At 43.9% G+C, this 23,364-nt stretch overlaps 1 protein-coding gene across 3 annotated transcripts in view; it reads left to right on the forward strand.

Annotated features, from left to right (window-relative positions):
- The window catches only part of LOC143351961 (protein O-mannosyl-transferase TMTC1-like), a 184,747-nt gene that overhangs the window by 111,789 nt on the left and 49,594 nt on the right, over positions 1–23,364 (forward strand). For all 3 annotated transcript variants that reach the window (XR_013081841.1, XR_013081842.1, XM_076784102.1), the window contains exon 6: positions 469–572. Coding sequence is in view for 1 of the 3 variants with exons in the window: in XM_076784102.1 (XP_076640217.1) it covers positions 469–572 (104 nt within the window). In the remaining 2 variants the exon portion in view is untranslated. The remainder of the gene's footprint in view (positions 1–468; positions 573–23,364) is intronic.

The following is a 23,364-nucleotide window of genomic DNA, read 5'->3' on the forward strand; positions in this document are numbered from 1 at the left end:
ATTATCACCGGAAACCCATTCTACGGCTACAAAAAACGAAAATGTTTGTTTGGACCAAACACGACGACATAAAAATTGGACAACTGCCAATGGAGAAGTTTGAGGCTTTCGGTTGAAAGGTATATTTGTCGGATCAACAGGCGAACGACTGTTTGACCAATGCTTTTTGCTCTTGGTTTTACGGGGGGGGAATTACGTTTAAGGTGTAATAAAAATAGATGCAGCGTTAAAGAAAGAAGAAGAATGGTTCGTGTAATATTGGACATATGTACGCGTAGATAAATAAAGAAATAAATATGCTCCGGTATATGTGTATATATGTATATCCTTTGGAAGAATTAAATAGTACATGGCGACGGACGCGAGGAAAAAGGTTTGATGCAAAGCCAAAAAGGAAAATGTCTGCACAAACGTGTGCTAGAAACAATTAAAAGATGCACGTTATTAAAGGATTACTTTTATTTACAGTTTGGTGTGCTGCTGGTTGTACGACTTGCTCTCCTTCACGGCGCTCTACCAAAGTTCTCGCCGCAGGATAATCCAGCAGCTTTTCATCCCTGTTTCCACGTCAGGTGAGTATCCGCGTAAGTCCTTTATGCTACGCGAGTAGCAATGTTTCAAAATTCCCAGCGATTGCGGATGCATGGACACAGTATATCGTTGGTGGCGGTCCGAAAGTAACGCGTCGAATAAACACCAAACGAAATTACGAATTCGCAGCCATTAGTTCGGTGTTAACCACGGAGAAAAACTTTTCATCGTGGCTAACACCGATTACCAGTTCTCACGATCAAGATAGCGACGATTTAATAAATATCACCTTGAATATTTATTAATTCGTTTATTATGTAATATCGTGTGATCATAGTGTGCGTAAACGGAGGGGTAGTTTCCTTGTGGTACCGGTCTGCGAACCGGTATAATATATAACACTGCTTTGGGCCGTGCTTCGAGCAATATCTCCAAGTTCGAAAACGCGTCGGTCGAATCCGTCAACGACGACGCAGTATCTCGATTCGTGGCCGAGTTAAACCGACCTCGTCAACTTTTCCAGTTGGATGCTCTCTGTTCGTGCAAGGGAGCGTTTCCCAACTTTTTCCGTGGTCGGAAGCGGATCGTGGCTGAACTATTGTTCAAATTAAACCAAAGAAACGTCAAACCACAAATGTAAAAAACATCACTGGCGTTAGCATGAAACGTACGAATAAGCTAAAGTTGCAAGACTACTAGGAACCAGGCTTCTGCGTCTTGAGAGATAAGAGATTGGGAACCCCTGGCATAAGGACACAGGAAAGAGAGGAACGGAATCCTGGCTCGTTGCGTCGGTATCGTCAAAGAGCGAAAGCTCGTGCAACTTTAAAAAAAATTCCGTAGGTCGACTCGCGGAGAGAACACACTTTCACGAAGCAGTACGCTGGCAACAGCAGGAAAGGCCCTTTCTTCGTTGTCCGATCATTTTCTTGCCGGCGCGGTCCAGTGCATACGTTCACCTTACCCAGACTGCTTCTACCATCTGGAACTGTATAGCTAGATGGATACTAGGATAGTATCGACTTTCCGTCCATCGCAGTTTAGTCGAGGTGCTGGTAAAAGGCATGGAACTGCAGTTAATTGATGATGGGGCTAGGTATGCAAGCTCCCACGTAGGTTCGTATCTTTTTGAAACCTCGACAAATTGTTGTTTAACGGAAACTCGATAGCGTACATCTAGCCTAAAACTGTCGATGGGATTAAACGGATCTGGACATTTAGCTATTTAGAATTTTAGTTACAACTTGAAGCGACAAAGTATTTTTCTGGGTATGAAATATTACTCTTTCGGACATGTTATGTGCAAAAGACAAGGCGAGAGGTGTCGCGAGGACCATATACGGCGATACAGTGTCGCAGTAATCGAAGAAGGGAAGTACAAGAGAGTGGGACAAGAGAAGTTTCCGAGGTACGAATAGAAGATGATGAGACAAATATAGGATACGAAGACGAAAGTTGGCAACTTACGACACGTCGGTCAAAGCTCCAAATTTGCTGTGGGCGAAACCAAAGATTTTCGAAACTAAAAACAGAATTAATGGAGCTGAAAATAATATCAAGTTTCTCTAAAAGTAAAGTAAATTCAGCAGCACGAAGGACGTGTGTCTTTGGATTTAAACTTGGACCATTAGATGTGTACCGGTATTCTGTCAGGCTCTGTTTCCACTTTCTACATACATATCGCAATACTAAATCTGGATAGCTCCGATGTGTATAACATTTGCATATCATCGCATACCGAACAGTGATTACAAACGCAATGGAATTCTGTAACATAAATGTTTAATGCGAAGAGCCCAAGGGCAGACCCCTAAGGAGCATCGCGTGTAACAGGCTGTGAAGAGGATAATTATAGATCAAGGATATTCGTGACATGTATCGAAAAGCGAAGGCTATGTAAATTTGTAACCGATAGAATTTGGTCGACGAACGAGGGAATATCGTAGTCGGGTGGTGGTGGGTAAGCGAGTTTTAAGGAATAAACAAAATTGCGAGAGTCACAGTTTCGGTATTGTTTATGGGAACTATATTAAGGTAGAAGAAAACAGGTTTTTTATCTCGTGCAACAGCTAAGCCCTGATTGCGATGTTGTATGGCCAGGAAAGTTTTGTTTGAAACGGTTTCGCGAGAAACGGGGTGGCAAGAAAGAGGGCGGACGCGAACCCGCCTCCCGATGGTCGAGGGAAAATTCCGAAATATACGACTCGATTTTACGGTTCGACGGACGCGTCCGGCGAATCCGATTCCGCTATCTCCCCGAAGACTGACGATATCGACTGGACCCTCGGTAGCCATCGCGTCGCGAGAAAGGGATATGTCCCGGTGGTTTACGCGATGTAACGCTCCATTTCAATATCTCGATATGACGCGATACGTTTCCTCCTCGGGCAGGCCGTTCGCGTTCCGCCGGAACGATCCGCGCCACTTCCGCCGGTATCCACGGAAGAATTATTGTATTATTCGAGGAAGAGGAGGAGAATGTGCTCGATCCGCTTTCAATTCCGTGGCTCCGTTTCTGAGCGACTGTTTGTCACGTAACGCGGTCGGGACATCGTGTGACGTTTGACAACGAATGACCATGGAAACCGATAACGCGATCGTGTTCCCGATTCCCAGATTGCTGTTCCAGCTGGACTTGCCGGCTTGCGTTCCGAATAAATATTAAATTTTATTCCTTGTACGTTTCTATTCGCAACAAGACCAAAAGGGGATTCTAGTCCTCTTGATTTCTGAAAGAAATACTGTGCATTGGATACCAGGTGTAACGTTTAGGCTTCGGGGGCATACGAGCGTCGAAACAACGTCCGTTTCTATGGCCTTCCTTGTCTTACAATTGAAAAGACATAGGAACGCCGATCTTCGTTGTTTTAAATTGCAAGACAAGGAAGAACATAGAAACGCACGTCGCTGGCCTTAACCTTTGACCGACAGTGCTTACAACGTCTGTTGCGTAGCAACACCGAGTTGGGTGAGAAACCGTTTAGGCACGCTTCGGAAAGACATTCCCGAACCGTAGTCAACGTCAGCTACGCGACATCGTGACACATTCCGGACACCAGTTCGACAAACGGGGCTATGACGCGACGATCGTAAATTAGGAGACACCGTGCGTCCATCATGAATCTCTTCCTGTTTTCTTCAAGTAACTTTCAGACGTTTTCCTTGACTTTTTATCGCTTCGGTGACCTATCTTTACCCGTACTGCCGCTAATTTCACATCTAGCAATTGTAAGTAATGTTTTCCAATAGCATGATACGCGTCGGGAGGACGTAAATCGGGGTATAGTATTTTTCCGAAGGAAAAGAAAGAACCCAATTAATCTGGGTGGCATCGAGTAAAACGCATTAATATCTCCGCGACGGATTTATGCTTTTCATCAGATTCTTCGTATACTAGAGTTCTACGATATTTCTAGAGAATCGTTCCCTGTCCAATCTAAAAGTTGGTAGGTTGGGAGAAAAGCCTTCCTCTCGTTACCCGTCGATGCGAAAATCAGGGAGCAAAGAATGGCGGCTTTACTTAGCGGAGGAAGTACGACCGGGGGAAGACGTTGGATAATTTTAGCATATTGAAATATTGTTTCGTTCTTTTCGTTCCGTACCGTTCGATTCGGCTGTATCAGCGTATCGGAACGGTCGCGTTTCCGCCTTGAGCTCTGTTCCCGTATTTATTCTTTTTTCCTCGGCTGTTACCGCTCCCAGGATCTCTCGCTCCTTTCTTCCTCGGCAGCCAACCGAGCGGACCGACGCGACGCGACGGGGGTCGGCGGGCTTCTGCCGGGGTTAGAGAAGATATTATGCGAAATACTTTCTGCCTGGCTTCCGGGAACCGGCCGGGAATACTTTATGAGATGTATAATTTGGCCGGATGTACCGTCGTTCCGCGAAATTTACGTTCGTTCGAGCCTACGCCGAACTAACCTTGGTGCTCTGCAACACGCCTGCCTGGTGGGTTGCCACGTTTCTCTATCCGACGATTCTCACCGCCCGCTACTGGCTTCGTATATGCGACGCGGCCGACACGTGTCTCGGGGATGACTGTGCAACTTGAGGCGATATTTCGTTTTCCGGGCGTTCGTTAATATCGCGCGACCTAGAAAGATTCGCGAAATTACTTCACCACCCGGACGGTATGGATGAGGCCGGATGGCCCTGGATAGCTGTCGCGTAGTTATTACGGGATTATAAAGAAGAACCTTTACCCTGGATCTCGCGCTTTAACGCCGTTTCACGCTTCCATATTGCGACTCGGGAGAATTAACTTTTATGGGTCTTCTCTTGATCGTACGTGCTGCTCGCACATTGTAGCATTTGTACAGAGAGTTTCATTTTTCCGGTGAACCTTCCTCCCGCATGGTACATGTATTTTACGACTTTCCTTCTCTGCATTTTTTTTATTTATATCGAGGTATTTCCATTACGAGTCGTTGGCAACGCTTTTAAAGAGATCACAGTTTTTAATCCAAGTAGTCGCACGCAACATTTTTAAAAAGTCTAACGTATATTTTATTCGAGCCTCGTAGAAGGGTGAAAGTGGTCAGCGACGATGGGGTTTAAGCGTAGAAATTCGACAATCGAAACGCTTAAAGGTGTGCGTTACCACCACAGTCTCTTCTATTTTACGCAGGATATCTGGCGGCGGTGATTAATCCCACACGATTACCTACCACCCTGTCTAACGTATCTCGTTCCAGCGGCGCGCAATGATATTACAACACTCTATCGGCGCGAAACCAACCCGTCGCTTTCGCGTAAAATATTAATGGCGGTGGGCGCTACCGTCCGTCGGAAGCCGGGGTTCAATGTGTTCCGAGTGTTTCGCATATCGAACAAAGCCCTCGTGAATTTTCGCAGAGATCCTCGTTTTTACCGGCTCAGCGTAGAATGGTGCCGCCCAAAGGAAAATAAATGGTTGCGCAATTGAATTTGGTTTTCGACGGAATTGACGATGGAAACGTATAAACGCTTTTCGAGGGGGCTGTTCAATTTATAGGCTTTCCCTTTCTTTTGTAACTGTAGAATTTGTTCGTTTCATAATAGAAAAAATGTTTCTTTAGTTATTTGCTAAGCAAAGTAATATTCCGGGTAACAATTTTTGCAGCTGAGGCGTGTTTCAAGTACGCGTTGGTTGTAAAATTTCCCGTAAATATTAGCTTAATGCGTTTCCATCAAGTTAAGGATAACCAACGTAATAGACAGCAGCTTTTTACGATTTACAAACTATTCAAAGGGACTGAAAATTCACATGTTTCTTACATTTAATGCTCTTGCCGCGAGCCCGGTTTATAACCGAGTATACAACGTTATGAATAGTGTTTCACGTGCGCAACCTTTCTGGGCGAGCCGCGGGACGTACACGGAATGATTTTACGCCGGTTATTACCGGAGTTTATTGCATTCTTAAATCGCCACGGAAGTTTGTTAGAATTTATTCAGTACCACGACCGGCAACTTCCTGTTTACGTTTCTGCGTTTGAAACGCTACGAGGGATTCATGAAACAGGCTATTCCACAGACCTCCTAAACGATCCTCGAGTGGAAAAGCTGGCTTCCGAGCGATTAGAATAACGTTTTGACGTAACGTTTTCGAAAGGCGTACGAGTGGTTAACGGGAACTAATATATTACGCATTTTTGTCATTTATACATATAATATAATTTCCCGTTTATTTAGTAATTAGAAAAACATGTATTCCGAATGGAGAAGCAGACAGACAATCCGCCTCAAAGTGTAAAAAAAATTAAAATCGGGTCGGAGATAACTCATCGAGAATCATCATCTGAAAAGTCATGAATTACATTGAAACCGCCCTCCGCTGCATTTCAAATCTCCATCAGGCATTTTCCAAGCGTCGGTTTAGCAACGGCTACATCGTGACCCGCGACAGCCCCACAAGTTATTATCCCCGCGCATTAATAAACTTTACCGAGGGCAATTTCATCTTGTGCCGGGCCAAGTTCAATATTTCAACGCGTCTGCGTCGCGTTAACTCGCGGTCAAAGCATTTCAGTTAGGCAACGCGTCCGCGTCGTAGAAAAGCGTCGACACCGTGGGACACGAATTTTTCCGCGAAGAAAAGGGCACAGAGACACGGAAACAACAAAGGCAATCTGAAAATTTACTTGTTCGTCCGGTTTCGCTCCCGCGAGACCCGAGAAAATTGAAGTTTACTCGGCCCCGGTAGCCGAAGTTCGTTCATAAATTACGCGGCGCGGCGGAGTCGTTTCGCTCGTCGGGTCGGTGGAAACTACGAGCACAAAGAGGTCGGAGATTACGGGACGGTGACGAGGCGAACGAAAGACGACGCGCAAACAGTACTTCTCCTCGGGCGTGTTGTCCTCGTCGATCGATCGGCGAACGTTCGAGTTTGCGCTCGCTTATCGCGGCCGGATTATCCGCCGGGACTCTAAATTCGCAGATCCGGTTTCACAACGGCCGGCGAACGATTAATTTGTCGCCCCGCTGGAAGTTTCTCCACAAAGAGACGTCGCGCGAAACTCGTCCTCCCATCGTCGCCAAAAGTTCCTCGTCATAGTCCATTTATCAGTTTAAGGTGTCAGGCTGTATCTCGCTAAGTGGAACTCCCTTCTTTTGCGCCGGGATGTCTGTTGTCCGACTGCTCGGATCCCGTTAACGAGTGTCGCGGCGTAAATTGAGCATGCCGTGCTCCCGGAGGTCTCGACGCGTCGAAAATCACTTATTAAATGACAGCCTCGTAAATTACGTTCCTTTGACGCTACGAAATACTTGGCTGACCCAGATCGATTCTCTCACAGCCTCTTCACTCGTTCGAAAGTGTTATTGAGACGACACGGAATACGATGTTAAAAACACCGTAAAGATATCAACCTGTCACGTTCCATCAATTTTTACTCTCGATATTTCTGGTAAAAACTTGTAAAATCTATTATACTATGACCTCCGATATACAAGTGTTTGTTAATTTTCCTTAATACGCGTCCATGGATAATTAAGTCAGTGGAAAAGAGTGGATAAGAGTGGAAGTCGGCGATCAGGAGTCGCGCTAGGTGTTCGGCGAAAGCGAATTCAATATTCGAGGATCGTGTTTCAAAGGCTGTAAAGCGAAGAGCTCCGAAGGAACATAGAAAGCGCGAAATACAACAGCAACGGAATCAAAGCTCGGCGAGTGCACTAGCGGAAAGTATCTTCGGGTGTTGATTTAAACACGGCCTCCGAATTTACGATTTAAATGGGCACTTTTATACGCTTGTATTCAAACTACCGGCTTCGGGCGCGAATTCATAGACGCGGCCCCCCTCATTCTTTCACGAGTGCTTTCCCATAGCCGGAGCTTCCTGCGTTCGCCTCGCAATTTATGTTGCTATTCAAGCACCTGCGGTGCTTTGCCACGCGGAATCTCATTCGGGGACAACTTGGTTCGCAAGATCGCGCCGAGGATTACGGAACGGGACGGCCGACCGTAGATAATTAACGCTAATCATAAATTTCTTTCCTCGCAAAGCTCTTCCTTAAACGTTCTCTAGACGGGAACGATAAATCTTGCAATTAAGAGTTTCTGTACGCTTGCACACGCTGCTCCGAGTAATTACTCGAGGCTCGTGCAACAACTTTTGCCGTTACGCGTTTCCAATTTTTCGAAAAATGCAAAATCCAGGTCCGAAAGGGTGAACGGTCCACGGTAACTTGTCGAACAACGTAACGTTCCCTTGGAAATTGTTACGAGGAAACGTGATATTTACGAGAGTTCGACAAAGTCGACCCAGATACCGTTCCGCGTTTTCCACGATTGCTAGTTGAAGACGTGCGCGCGCTCGGGTGATCGTCAAACGCGAAGCAATTAAGACGATCTCTTCGATCGACGGTTCCGACAAACAATTATACGGACGAACAGCGTCTAATAAAATTTACCGGTGCCCCGGGAAACGCTGCGAGATAGATACTCCCGGCCACGTCGATTCCGTGATTTCAGCGAGGACGAAGAACAGCGGTATAGCGTTAATGCCATTAGACTATTTCTGGTCCGGGTCCCCGGGGGTGCGCGCGGACGCGGAATCTCCCGAGCACTGAAAATTCCGGCGCGCTGGGGAGATAAAGCAACCCTGACAAAGGTAGCATGACGACACCACTGAGTGCACGTAATTAGTTATATCCGCAGGGCCTAGCAGTGCTCTCTGACGAGTCCCCCGCGGTAGTAAATTTTATACTTCTCGACGGAACAAAGGAACGAAGATGATATCAAACAGTTTTTGCGACTTTTCCGCGCCGTTCGTCTCCGACATCAAAGAATTAGCGACCGTCTCGTTATTGGGCTTTTTACGGTGCCGGTCTCTTTTACCCCTGGAAATCTTATTTTCGAGACCTCGGTCCTCCTGAGAACGCCCCGTGAAGCTGTTCGGCTCATTTTTGCTAGTACCGACGTATATCGAACCGGGTTAGGTGACTGGATCGTTCGCGAGCAGCGATTTTCCACGCGAACGAAGCCCCGGCGATCCGTACTCGTTGAGCGCGTAACGACCTCGACGAGAGACAAAAGCCGATACGATGAAACGCGCGGAGGAACAAGTTGACTCGTAGAAAGAAACGAGTGTCGGCTGCACAGTATCCAATTAACCGGTGCTCGAGAGAAGACAGTAGAGGCTGGAGATCGCCTACGGGCATCTTGGCCTACAACTTTGTCTCCGTTCCGCGGCTCGTACGTGCGCTCTCGAGTCGCGTTTCCACGGGCCGTTACGATGTCTAGCGCACCGAAGGACTGCTTAACTCCGCTCGGTTGGCCCTCAACGAGCAGAGTCGGACCCTAGCCCACGAACCGCGCGTTTCTCTACTCGTTGCACACGGAGGCTACATCCACGATTACAGACCTCAAATAGATCATTTTATTTGCAAATCTATAGAAAGTAACGGCTCTTAATATTAAGAGAAGTCCCTTCGGCCGTGGCGCGTTCCAAGATTTTCCTCAAAGGATGAAATTCGGCCCGGCAAGCAAGTAAACGGCGAGCGTTAGTCTCCGTCGCTGGTGTCTTGCTCGTTCTCGTATCCTATTTCATGACCTCGTTAAGAGCCATATTAGACGAGCGTTTCGTTGGTCCCGGACAAAGGACAAGGGTCCCGGAACCATGGGTGTCGCACCAACAATCTCGATGGTTTCTTTTTCCCATCGTTTTTCAACGAACCATCAAGATCTCCGCCCCGAAATCTCGTCCTCTTTACGAGATCGGCTAACGGTGTTCAAAGACACACCATCTAAAACGCTCGGCCGCAAAACGTCCACGAAATGCTCGTCCGATGCGGTGGCTCTACACGGTTCTTACGAGATAGAGAAGAAAACGACGTGCTTACCGATTTACACTCTATGTATTTTATTTCTTTATGTAGAAACGACTAGAAAACCGTGTATGCGATTCACGGTCTCGTAACCACCGTTGGTGGTCGAAAGTCGAACAGTTACGTACGCAAAAGTCTCGTTGAGAGTCGTTAGTTTAATTGGTGCTCGAAATCCGATTGGAAGCCTGATTGTATTGCTCGAGTCGTCTCAGTCAGCACCGTATGAGGCAACAAGGAAGGAAGGGGTTCGCCGTTAGTAGCATGACGATACGGAATGTTGTTCGCCGGGGTTGACACAGCTCGGTGTAAATTCTCCACGGTCCTCTAGGCGTGCAGTCGCTGAATCCAGCCCCCCTCCCGTGTTAGTTTACGCGTGTACGTGTTCTCATAAGTAGATTCGCATATCGTCGTAACGACTCGACCAACGTACTCAATTACGTGTCGGTGCGCTCCGACGACGGAGACGGTTTCAAGAGCAGTCGGACGAGACGCGCTAAGGGTCTTGGCTTCACACAATTTCGTTTAAAAGATTTCGATCATAGTTATTAACGATGGCTGACATTAATCATTAAATACGCAAGTAGCAAGATAAATCGTGGTTATTATTGCGACTGGTGACTCGACGTTGTTTTCGGAGCAAATTTCCATGCAAGAGCGTTTAAACCTTCATTGTTATTCTACGCGAAGCCGCCTAAACAATGTGTTCCACTAACTCTTCCTTGGTCAAATAGTCGTAAATTTCAGTTAATGCATCAATAACGGGCTATGGAAGAGCCGGCTTATGTTTATAGTTACCAAGTTCTCCAACAGCGTGTCTAGTCTTTGCCAAGTATGCGTTGGTCTCTCATCCTTTCAAGTTTCGTGGCGAAGGGTTATCGAATTGCCTTTTCGTATCCTCCGAATGGAATCGCAATTTCTAAGAGTAACAAGTTCAAATCAAAATCTTGAATTATCTTAATATTCTAGGATGCGTGTGTTATTGATACGTTAAAGTTGAAGAAAACGTGTTGAAAAAAAAAAAGAAAACTCGACTTTCAGAAATCTCCAAGGTGGTGTTCCCCCTTTAACGACGCCCAAGGATAATGTATCATCGTTGACCGGGAACAGGATAAATCTAACGCCTTGCGGGATTTCTTGTTCGCGGTAATGGCGGCTCCTGGGTCCCATTACCATTTTCGATTTACGACTAACGTCGCCAATATTTCACTAGTAATACCGTGTAATACAAAATTCGTATGGAATTCGAGCGGAAGGTATTAGTATTCCGGACATGTATAACGACTCACAGTGTACGGTGTGTCAAGGATATTAGCAGACAGCCCGCGATTCCGAGCGACGTAAATGCGTTCGTGTCGTGTTACGCGATGCAAGCTCAATGCGAGCATTTAACGTTTTACGTTGAACATTCCGCCTGATATTAAACCTAGTATCAAAAGTAAAAGTCATCGTTGCACCTTTTATACGTCCAAAGATCAATGAAACAGAATATCTAGAGGATGTTTACCGATGGCGAGTGTGTTTGAGAATCCCGTTTAGGCAAAATAATTTCTAATTTAGTCGGTTGACCCGGGGGAAAGAGAAATCTTGGAAAGGTGTTTGGCAAATGATAGAGACGTACGAAAAGAATGCCAGACAGAAAAGTTTCGTTGCAAGTTACGAGAGCTGGTTTCGTACAATTTTCGAAACTTGTAATGGACTTTTAACTATGAAAGCATCTCGTTCCTTTTACGCGATAGCAGCCATTGGACAAGTTTTTCTATGTAGTGCGCAATATTCAAAATCTCCCGAGGACAAGAATGAAAATGAAATAATTAAAAAGTTTTGTAATGTTGTATTCGTCTCTACCAACAGATAAGGTTATACGTATAACTACTGGATAGGTTCGATTTCAATGTGTTCGTTTGGCTCCTTTCAATTCCATCTTTGAAACTTTTTATTAATGTTCCCTGGGTTGCCGATATCCAAGTTCCATTATTCCATTAGAAACTTTCAGGGGTAAATTTGTTATTTCTTCCATTAGTATTCTGTATTTGCAACGTATAAGAACAATGCTTCGTACTAACAACGTGAATATTTTACAACGTTGAGACTGTGTGTCCAGACAAGTTAACTTAACGTTCTATATCAGGAAGGTTAATTGATTCTGAGAGAAAGTTATTTGGAAGCAAAGAGTGTACTTGGACAGATCGAGGCGTAATTAACTATGACCTATCGAGCATAAAATGATGGTAGGATAAAATTAGGTTATCCAGAAGCGTCGCTATTAACTAGTAACCCAGTTTGCTCGTAATTTGCATAAACGTCGGAATCCCTAGCGAGGGTTGAATATTCTTTCGTAGCCGGTCGGTGTAGTGCATGTCATAAACTTAGCCCCCTCTGAGGCTTCAGCCGCGCACACCATTATACCATAACGAGAACACGACCGGTTGGATGACGCGGAGACCGCAGGGGATGTCTCTGACATCCCTCAACAACGGATCCCATACAGCGTGTGGCTTCGCACTGAACCCGAATATTTGGTTGCATCCTGAAACCTCTGTTCATCATCATCCACGTCGACGTCTTGCATTCATTACAATGTGACAGCCTACAGAGCCAAGTATGGCGAATAGTAGGGGGGAATATCAGGGGGTCGGGGTGGGGATGAGGAACAGGTAAATCAGCGTCGCGGTAGGTAGTCGCGTTTCCTGAGTCGTTTCGGAACTTGCTTGCGTACAGCTGTCATCGTGATCGCTCCTGAACCGACTGCTGCTACCGGTTGATACGATACTTGGTCTTCGATCAATCAGCCAGCATGCTTCCGAGTGTACTCGTTCATCCCGGGATCCCAAGGGGCTCGAGTAAATTACTGCGAAACGGGTATAGCTACGCCTTAGCTATCTGGCTAGATGGCTGGGCTGGGATTGCACGCCACAAATTATCTGCGTAGAGAACCACCCAGTAATTCTCTCGCCTCGTACCGCTGCTACACCTCCAACGGCCCCGTCTTCCACCTTGTACTTCTCCGCCCACCTTTCTGTTCCTGGCGGCACCTTCTCTCTATCCCGGAGGTATAGAGGGATACCCCGGAAGCTAACGGCGCAGCGGTGTTCAGCTTTTCGTCGACGCCGAGCTCTTTTCAACCCGCCTGCGATTCGTCGTACAGTGAATTCTCCCAAATTGTCACTGATTCGGGTTTCCACTGTGTGACACCACGGGAGAAAGAGGTAAGCGACATTTATCTTTAAATATGTCTTTAAGCCATATAATAAAATTCCGATTCGGTTAAAAAACTTTGAATCGTTAAGATCGAGATAGAAAGAAGAATTTATCAAAGCCACGTACATACGTAACTTGCTCCTTTGCTATTTCGGGATTCTTTCATTCCCTACCACTGTGACAAATACGAACGGCAGCCACGCCACGCATACCAAGTGTTATCTGGTGTAATCTGACAGATGACACGAAGTTATTGCGTTTATCTAGGCCGCGCATCCGTGTGTATACGTGCAATGATACAGAGCGATAGTCACGCAAGTAAATCTTGCAGCATCGAGTCGGTAAATTGGCCTCAACCTTCGATTTCGGATCGCACGTAGTAGTTTACCGTGCAATAATTTATCGAAACCTTGAACTTTCTTTTACGCGTCCACGCGCAATCCGTTAAAACTGGACCGTGAGAATGACAATTGACCACTCGTAATCGATTAAGAAATAATTTTCTCCGATTATCAATATCGGTAATATGGATGAGAGGTAAGAAAATTATTCGCACGACTGTTTGGAAAATACAATAAATTTAGTTAGGATAACGTGAACCAAATCGACACAGCTAATACACTATGGTCGAACACGATTGGAGCACGATCGATCGATATCGGCCTATCGTGATAAGTTTTCAAATACAATTCTGGAAATATTATCGAACGCGAATATACACGCTATTCGAGCCACAGTCGGTTGCTAATAGTATACATATATGTATATCATGAGCATCGAATAGCTGTCGGTAAATACATATAACGCGAGTGATCCTCTTCTATTAATTATACGGTGTAAATCGCTTATCAACGTTTTAATCGATTTAATCGTCGAACAGGAACGTATGCAAATTGTTCAGCATCCTACAAGTGTGAGCTAGGATAATTATGATGTGCATACAGCAGACGCAAAAGGAAGCTTTCGGTTAATTATGCAATCAAAGTGACATAACACAATTTATAGATTATTTAAATATTTGTGTCTAATGTCTGAATTAATTTGTCTACTGTCTATTAAAGTTATTGAATCGGAGACGAAGCTCATAAAACGAATAGAACTCCTTCCTTACATTTGGAAATACAAATTTCCAAATTCGATTATTATCAGTTTATCTATTTTAAAAATATCCAGGTTTCAATAGGGGCGCTAAAATTTAAAATCCCCTAATTAACGACGATCGACAGTTCTATTTTCGATACGAAAGATTTGGGAAAAGAGTAGAGTCACTTTAAATCGAAAAGTCTTAGTGGGTCATTTTTGCCTGTATTTATAACTTGTCACCAATTCAATAAATATAAATAGCATAGAAACAGCAAGTTGTTATATTCATTTAGTAAGAAGAAATACACATAATCTAAGATCAGATATAGTCGCAGTTCCGTGTTCAGAAATCTAGAAATAGGATCTCTAGGAATAACATCAAGACTTTTCTATAAAATATTATATCGTTCGACTGTGTTAAGACCAAAGAAACTACATTTTATTTCCATTTATTTTTGAAGGAAGATAAAATCTTGGTAATATTTTATTTAATTTTGTTGGAATCACGGTTGCGTGAAACCGCAATAATTAAAGGAACGCGTACAGACGGTTTACCGTGTATGGTCCGCGATCGTTTTCCAGCATTTGTTCCAGGCTTCTCGAGCTTAAGCAACGTCGACGTTATCGTCCCTTTTCTCGCCAGTAATTATTCCCTCCGTGGGCACGGAGGAGTTTCGATGCTCGGATGTACGTTCAATGGAAATGAGTCGGCGGAGGGGTGTCGAATAAATACGTACGCGGTCATTAACGACGACCGAAGAAAACTCGTCTCTCGAAGAGGAAAAGGGTTCGCGACGGGGGTAAAGTAGAAGAGCGAGAGAGGAGAGGGTTGAGATCGGAGTGGAGTTGAAGGCAACACCTCTGTGCGGTGCTCTTGGCTTCGATCCACTTCTCTTTTCACCTCTAGCGTGGATTGCCGGTTAAAGGGGAACGTTGGTACCAATGTTCTTCTCGCGGCTTCCGTCAGAAAATAAAAACGCTACTGCTAATTCTGGACTCTGGAGGTGTATTTTGGCAGAAATGTGTGTATCCCCGATTAGTGATTTCTTAACTGTTATTCCATCAACCTGAATGCAGCAAAAAGTAAGCGACTGCCGAACCGTGTAACATGTGATCGCGTTGAATAATGCGAAAACATTATAAACATCGTGTAGCTGTTAAAAGCAAGACCATTATCGTTTCCCTCGTATTTCCTATTTCTCTTACGACTCGTCTGATACGACATGCTCGTCTTATCCTTAGTCACGAAATCCGATGGCGGAGTTTGTGATTGGCGCAAACGCTCGGATAGATATCGATTTATTTCCGGTGTAGATTTATCGTCCGATGGGTCGTCGATAGTGGTTAGTTGGCCATGTCCTCTCATCGTGAGTAGTTAGCCCAACAAAGGCTGGCATAACAGAAATAAGAGCCCCGACTGACGTCCTGCAGAATTAAATAGCAAAGTGGTCTTCAACGTCAATTGTGTTTTATCGGACTACAGAATGATAAGGTCACCTGCAAAGTATTAATAGACGTTAGAGTCCGTTCCTCGAAAGATGGCGAAACGTGGAAATGATTTTCGACTCCACAGGGGTCCGTGGACCTCGATTCGAGAAGCGCTGATCGAGAGACGCGTAGAATGTCCTGCGAGTAGTGGAGGAGGCCAGACAAAGACGCGCGCGCACACACACACACACAAAGGATCGGTATCGATAGAATGGACCGAGGGATCTACGATGAGTTTCGAGCACTCGACAGAGGGACGTACGTTTGATTCCGTGCGACGATGCAATACATCTCTCCTCGGTTTACCGGTAGCTCGGCGAGACGGAAGTGTATCGTGCCCGGCGAAGCGGGCACATCCGGTCCACAAGATTAATTGCCAATAAACCTCCATTACAGGGACCTCTTCCCGTACCGTCACTCTTCCTTCTGGTGACCCCGCGTCGTTTCCCAGCCGTCGTGGACCTCGCGTGGCTTTTGCTCGCCCGGAATTTCGTTACACATTTTACACGGAGAAACGTCATTATGCAGCAACGTTAAAGGTGAACCGACCGGTTGTTAACCAGGGCCGTTGTTAACGAGCCGTCTGCGAAGACGCGGAACGCCCACGCCCCCGTTCTGTGCAACGTTATAGTCGATCGCCGATGAATCATGCAGCCCGGTCAGCTGGATGGATTAAATTTAATGACGCTATTAACGCTCGACGCCAAAGTATTACGCGATACCAAGAGGAAGGTTACCCTCGAGAATACCCCTTTTAAAATTATATTTATGCCCTTACTCGTATGCATTTACGCTTCGAAGGCAATTCGGCTCATTATTAAGAATAAATTTATTTAGAAGAAGAATCTCTTTTTCCCATCGCAAATTTAATTTTCATAAAGTATTTATGTATGGCATACCTTTGGATATAACTCTCTATGGAAAGAAGTAGATTACGTAGTATACCGAGTTGGTTGGTTTTCTTCGCGACAAGAACAGTTCCTTTGTGACTTGGAGTAAATCTTATAAAAGGAAGATACTTTGTAACTTAGCTCTGTTCATTTACAATTTATAATCGTTCGTTCTTGTATTGCATTTAGAAATAAAATCCCTCTCGAAAATGTTCGAAACGTTAGTTTTCAGCGCGTCACGCGACACGGAACCGATGCATGTATTTCGTCCTTGACTTTTTATCCTTGGGAGAATTTCATTAATTTTTTCCCCCGAACTCTCGAGCGAACGAAACGCGTCTCAATTTATGCAAACTTTTTCCATGTGACCCGACCCGACCCGACCCGATCCGATCCGACCCGTCCCGTCATCGTTGGGAGGATATCGAGGCACGTGACTAATTTGTCGCTGAAAAAAAACAAGCAGGGTTCGCGTGTTTAGAAGCAACCCGGTATTATGCGCATGATTAATCTTATTCCAAGTCACCCGGTGGATGCTAGAAGCACGTTGCACGAATCGATCCTCGCGTTATCTCGCACACGAGGGGAAATTGCTTTCGTACGAATTCAAAGGCATGCACCGAAGATCAAAGTTCTTACGTGCTGCGATAGAAAGGCGAACGGGACGGGACGGGACTTATCACGCGAACGTCGATTAAAGTTTTCACTTCGCACCTTGTTTCGCGAATTGCTCGGCTGTGATTGATCGACACGAATGTCGGAAACTATCAACACCGACCTTATTTCCTGCACCGCGTACTCGCATGTTTAATTAATCTATTTACATGCATCGGCAAATCGAGTCGTTGCGACATGTGTATCGGTTTACGTGTTTCTTGCTCCCAACGGTCAACGAAGGATTAACATTTTTGTAAATCAATCTATCTCGTTGAACGGAATTGCGTACGAGATCGCATCGAGTTTCGAAAAGGTTAAATACACTCGCGGGTAACACGGGTTATTACGTAAGAGAATAGGACCACTCATTGTTGAAATTTCACGACCGTAAAACTCAAAGTGCGCGTTCATAATGCGTATACGTGTTGGGAATTCATATCTTTGGTCCGTCTGCCGATTTGTATTCCAATTTGAAACAAATCCGGCGCAGAGAGCTACCTGTTAGAGCTTTCCGGTTCTACGTTCCCGTACAATGTACTCTTATTCCCTCAATGGCAATCGAGTTTAACGGCGCAAAGATAGGAAAGAAGCATACGCAAATGTACTCGACTTGTTGAAAAAGAAATGTCGAGCACCGAAAGCGGACGGCGCACCAAACAAAGTAAAACACTACTTGTTCTTCTTGGTGCTCTTTTGTTTCGCGCGAACGTTCAGTTTGTATACCGTATTACGACGCATTCTGTGTTCTAACGACGGAAGTTCCGGTAAGCTTTTAGTACACTTGTCTGTCTATATAACGTTCCAGTTAAAGTGGATTAACAATTTCGCGTCACAACTATAGTTACCAAACCAATTTCAACGCATCGCGAAACCGCGAAAGTTTCATCGTAGTTGCTCAACTTGAATATCTCCTAAAGAGGATTTATCTCCTTTTTGCTAACGAATAATCGTGGCATTCTTCCGCTTAAAGACAGAGCATACGATAATTACATACTGGTTTACTCGCTGTTACTCGTTCATTCGTATAAATATGGTAGACCTTTATGGGTAATATGGTAGAACGGAAGTCAACATGTGGAGCGAAATAATTAAATGTTCTTGGTGACGGTAGGAATTAAACGAATCGTAATCGAAGGGAAAATGAAATTTGTCCGCTATGCAAGAATGACTTATGCCTGGCTGGCCTGGCGCGATTCAAGTTCCGAGTAAATTAAATCGTCGGGACGCGTGTCGCGCGGCCCTACTTTTGTTTTCTTTCATTTTCGCGGTCGGACATTGAAATATTTGCTCTAGAATGCAAATTGCGTTTGCCCGGGGTATCGTGAGAATTTAAATTACGAGTTCATTTAATTCGGGCACCTGTAATGACACTGTGAAGCATCCCCTTCGCTGGAAAACGAAAACGTGGACGTTGTTTAAGTACTTCCTATTAGATATCCGCGTCTTTCCGTCCCATTAATTCCGACAAAAATATGCACAGGGTTCAGAAACAGTGCTTAACAGTTTGCCATGGTGAGCAATTCTTTGCTAAATTTAATGGGTAAAATTTCTTTTTAACGAAAATTGAGGCAATGCAATTTGTCGCTCGAGGGAATACGATTTTCAATCTGTAGATAACGAGGCACTTTTATTGGAAATTAGATTTATTTTAAGATAGGTTACGTTTGGACATTTTCGTTCGTAGAATCGTAGTAAACCGTAAAGATGGTAAAGACTATCCAACTATAGAAAATAAGATAATAAAAAAGAAAAGAAGAAGAAATTCCGAACGTGCTGGATTAGAATAACCTTTCAAGACCTCGAGACCTAATAAATCAATGTTTCGTCGACGGTCACTCATAACGATATGCTCCTCCTGTCGCCTGGGCTACCATTTTTCTCCCGTATTTGATTCATACGTCACGCGAAACGAGTGCAACAATATGCATCCGTTCCAAATAACGAATAAAAGCCTATAAATCCCGGCGCCGGTGTATTCGTCGTACGTTCGCGGCAATATCCGGTGCCGTACACGTTTTTGCAAAAAGCGCGGTCGCTCGCGTATACGTCAGCTTGGAATTGTAAAACCGTCTCGCCGAGGAAAATCCAGCTCTTTCACGTAACAGTACGTGCGCCGGGCTTGATATATACCCCGAATTATTATTTTGACGTTTCGGGTCAGCCTTTCTTCCCACATCTCGAGTCTGCCGCTTCTTAAGCCGTCCAGACCATTAATCATGTCAGCAAAATAAAAGTGTACCTGGTGCCGAGAAAAATGATACGGTGAAAGAGATCGTCGACCAGCGAGCGGAATACATTATTGTCATTGGTTTTTGCAACGCGCGACGGTTCTGTTTCTTCCTTTTTTTCCTTTATTTCCGTCCGGTGACATTAACTAGCGTGCCGACAACGTGTGATGCGTACAGTAGGGACAGATCGTTTTAGTATTTTACGTCGAGCCGGGAAACCCATTCGCGAAGACGAAGATAAAACTTATCGGTTCGGTACATTTATTTTTCAGGCGCATATTAAAACTCAAAATTTCCCCTTTTGTTCGGCATTAAATGGCCCTTTTTCATACGTTTTCTCGCTACTAAAGTTTCATTCCATTAATCACCATGGAGATTGTTTAGAATTTACTTATATCGTGAACCTTTATTTGGACGTGATCATCGAAAATACGATTGCACATCATTTCCACGGATTGATACGTCGAGGCGTTTCCATATCCCACGAAGAAAATAATTCTTCCCTATTTTCCTGGGTATCGTGCAATGTTTGTCTCAAAAATTGTTTTTGCCTGTGCGCCTAATGGAGTTAACCAGAGTAAACAGATATTGTGTTTCTTTTAAATCCGTGTGCCCTGTGCAGCTACGTATATCGTACTTCCACGCCATTGTAGGTAATATATAGCGGTGTGGTTTGGCATGAGGTCGAGAACGTAATATCTGAGGAACAGACGTATTGTTGAAACGTTACGACGGAGCTCCCATCTAATACTGGCCGTTTGTAAAATAATGTCGGTACACGAAGCCAACAGATTGAAGAAAGAACAAAAATAAATGAGAGGAGCGTGGTAGGTTTATAAGTTCTCCCTTATTTCTGAAGTTTAACGTTAATTTCTTCAAGAATACTAAAGCATTTATACATATATTTCTACTTATTTCAAGTAGTTACGCGTTATTGTCAATATACAGGGTGTTCGACCACCCCTGGGAAAAATTTTAATGGGAGATTCTAGAGGCGAAAATAAGACGAAAATCAAGAATACTAATTTGTTGATGGAGGCTTCGTTAAAAAGTTATTAACGTTTAAAGATCCGCCAGTACTGAATTTTTTTCTCGAAAGTGGGTAGGATTTCGGGGGTATGTCTAATGACCAAAAATGCTTGCAATTGACCCCTACAACTAAAAATATTTTTTCCAAGACGATTCGAAAGTCTTCTTTTTCACCCAAAACTTTCACCACCTACTCGAATTTTTTTCTCGAAAGTGCGTAGGATTTCGGGGGTACGTCTATTCACCAAAAATGATTGTAATTGACCCTCGCAACTGAAAGTAATTTTTCCAAAACGATTTGAAATTTTTTAATTTAATTGTTAATAACCTTTTAACGAAGCCTACATCAAGAAATTGGTAATCTTGATTTTCGTCTTATTTTGGCCTCTAGAATCTCCCATTAAAATATTTCCCAGGGATGGCCGAACACCCTGTATAATCAAACGTTGATTCGTTTTACGTGTGCAAAACTTTAGATGGATGTATTTGTTTGGACGTGTAACAATTTTAATTGACAGATCAATATTCAGTCGCAGTTAAAAATAACTTTGAAAATAATTTTGAATAGTTAGAAACGTTTCAACATATCAAAAGTTAAATTGGCAGAGCAATATTCACGAGTCGTACGAGTCGCTGTGAAACAACGCTACTGTGAATAGAGAATCTTTAAATAACTTGATTAGTTGAAATATCTACTGTTTCAATTCGATCGGCTAAACTACGGAATGGGAATTCGCTAGAAATTTTCGAAAAGCCGGATTATTTCTGTGCGATTTGATGTGCTGAATCCGATTATGAAAGAATAATTTTATTAATTGATTTATTAATTTTCAACAAGTTTTTTAATTGTCAAAATATTTTAATGCTAAAAAATTGATGTAAAAACATAGTTTTAAACATGAGCGATGTAATTTTATTTTATACATTTGCATTTAATCCGTTGTAATTTGTTAAACGAAACTTTCGTAAACATTAGTTATTAATACGCATGAAATATTGGAATATTTCATTTCGGGAGCAAAATACTTGTCTTTGTGGAACGGGAGGATAGTTAAATGTGTTCATAGCATTTAAAGGGAAGTATGAAATATTTATTACTCGAAATAGTGGACCGAAGCGAACTTATGGGAAGGGTTTCTGGTGTCTGTAAAGTAAAATTCAGAAAAGCAAACACAAGGCAGATTGTAAGGGGTGAAACTCGGATCAGTTTACAGCGACGGAAGGTCATCTTTGCTCGGCAGGAAGTCGCGTATATGTATATACCGCAATGCAGTTCAAGATGCCATGTATCCCGTGTACCGTATCCCATATCCTTCGTCTGAAGCGTCGCTACCGGTATGCACATAATGGCACCACTGCGTGGTCTCGAAGAACTCGTTCCGAAAGCGGTCGATTGGCGCGTCGCGACGTAAGGAACGAACGGGATGATCTCTGTCTTTCCTTCGGAACGATACAGACAAGAGAACTCGACGGACGAATCGATTCTCGATGAAGAATTATGTAGCGTCAAAGTAAATGTGAAAATAAACATAGAAGACAGCATAAATTTAGTAAATGGTATGATGATATGATAGAGGATGCAATGCCCTTTAAAACGAGTGTTCGAACGAGTCGATAGCTCAATTAGTTCCGGAGATATAGCGATTTTAGTTTCGCGTTGATGCGCTGGCTAGTTCCGGAAATACAAGGGTCCGAAGATTGTTTACTTTTTCGCAACGGCCTTGTCAAGGCTGTTGACCGCACGCGCGCATTGAAAGTAGGTCAGCCGGCCGGACGGTCACGAGTCACGTACGAGAAAGAGAGGTCCGGCGCGACGCGTCAGACGGAGACAGCGATAGTCGAATTAAGAAAAATTACCCCTTTACATAAATTACGATATCTCGAAAACGGGAAGTCGGATCGACAAAAACCAAAAACCGTTTCAAAGAGGAAGCTTTGCCGCTGCCAACAATGGCTCTGTAATGAATACAACACTAGTAGTTTCGAAGCTGCACGCGTCTAAAGTTTAACTATTTTTAATACGCATTATCAGACTCTCTAAGACAATGGAAACTGAAGATTCTCTCCTTTCGCCTTTGCTATACGTATATTTCCTATTTACATCGGTACCAAATTTTGTCCAGCTTTTTATAAAAAAAATATAAATCATTTAACCGGCCAGATGACCGATCGTGATAGGCAAGATAGACGACATATTTTTCTCAGAAAACAAACAATATGAATAGAAGTGAATATATGTATTCATTGCATGTACAGTATAAGTCGTGAAGTTAAATGGCGTTAAAATAATATTGCGTGTTAGAAATTCTAGACGAAATTTAAAAAACGGTCATTTGATTGGTTGCGATAGGTTTAGTGTTAAACGACGTTTGGAAAGCAAGATATCATCCTTCTGATCTATATTATCGCGTAACCTGAACCCTGTCCTCGCGGTTCTCGTTTCAAAAATAACAGAGCTTCGAGTTACGAGACTGCGTCTTCGAATCATTCGACGTGAAGAAACAGTAAAGGATTTTACGAGCCCGTAGGTTTTGTCATAAGGAATCGGATTCATTTTATAGCGATAGGAAGTTGGTGTAACGCGAGGGATGCAAACACGTAAAAGGAGATATCGATGAGTTTCTTGTCTTTTTCCACGAACGAAGGAATCGACGGAGTTGCGAGTTTCTATTCTAAGGGGTCTCAAAGAAGAATTTTGTATCCAACTGTTTGCGCTACAGTTAATACAGCCGATTGTATTCGTAATGCGAAAGCGAGGAACGAAATGTTTCGTGCCGCGAATATTTATCTCTGAACGAGGGGCAACGCGACGCAGTCGCTTGTAGGATGTTAATAATCCATAGCAAGGACCTTTTAAAACAAATTCGTCGACGCTCCATTGTTGTACGTACACACGTGTGTCATGAAAGCGGGAAACGCAGCGCGTTGTGCTCTTTACGTAGGTAAAGGGGGTG

The sequence above is a fragment of the Colletes latitarsis genome, chromosome 1 (assembly GCF_051014445.1).
Source record: "Colletes latitarsis isolate SP2378_abdomen chromosome 1, iyColLati1, whole genome shotgun sequence".
NCBI lineage: Eukaryota > Metazoa > Arthropoda > Insecta > Hymenoptera > Colletidae > Colletes > Colletes latitarsis.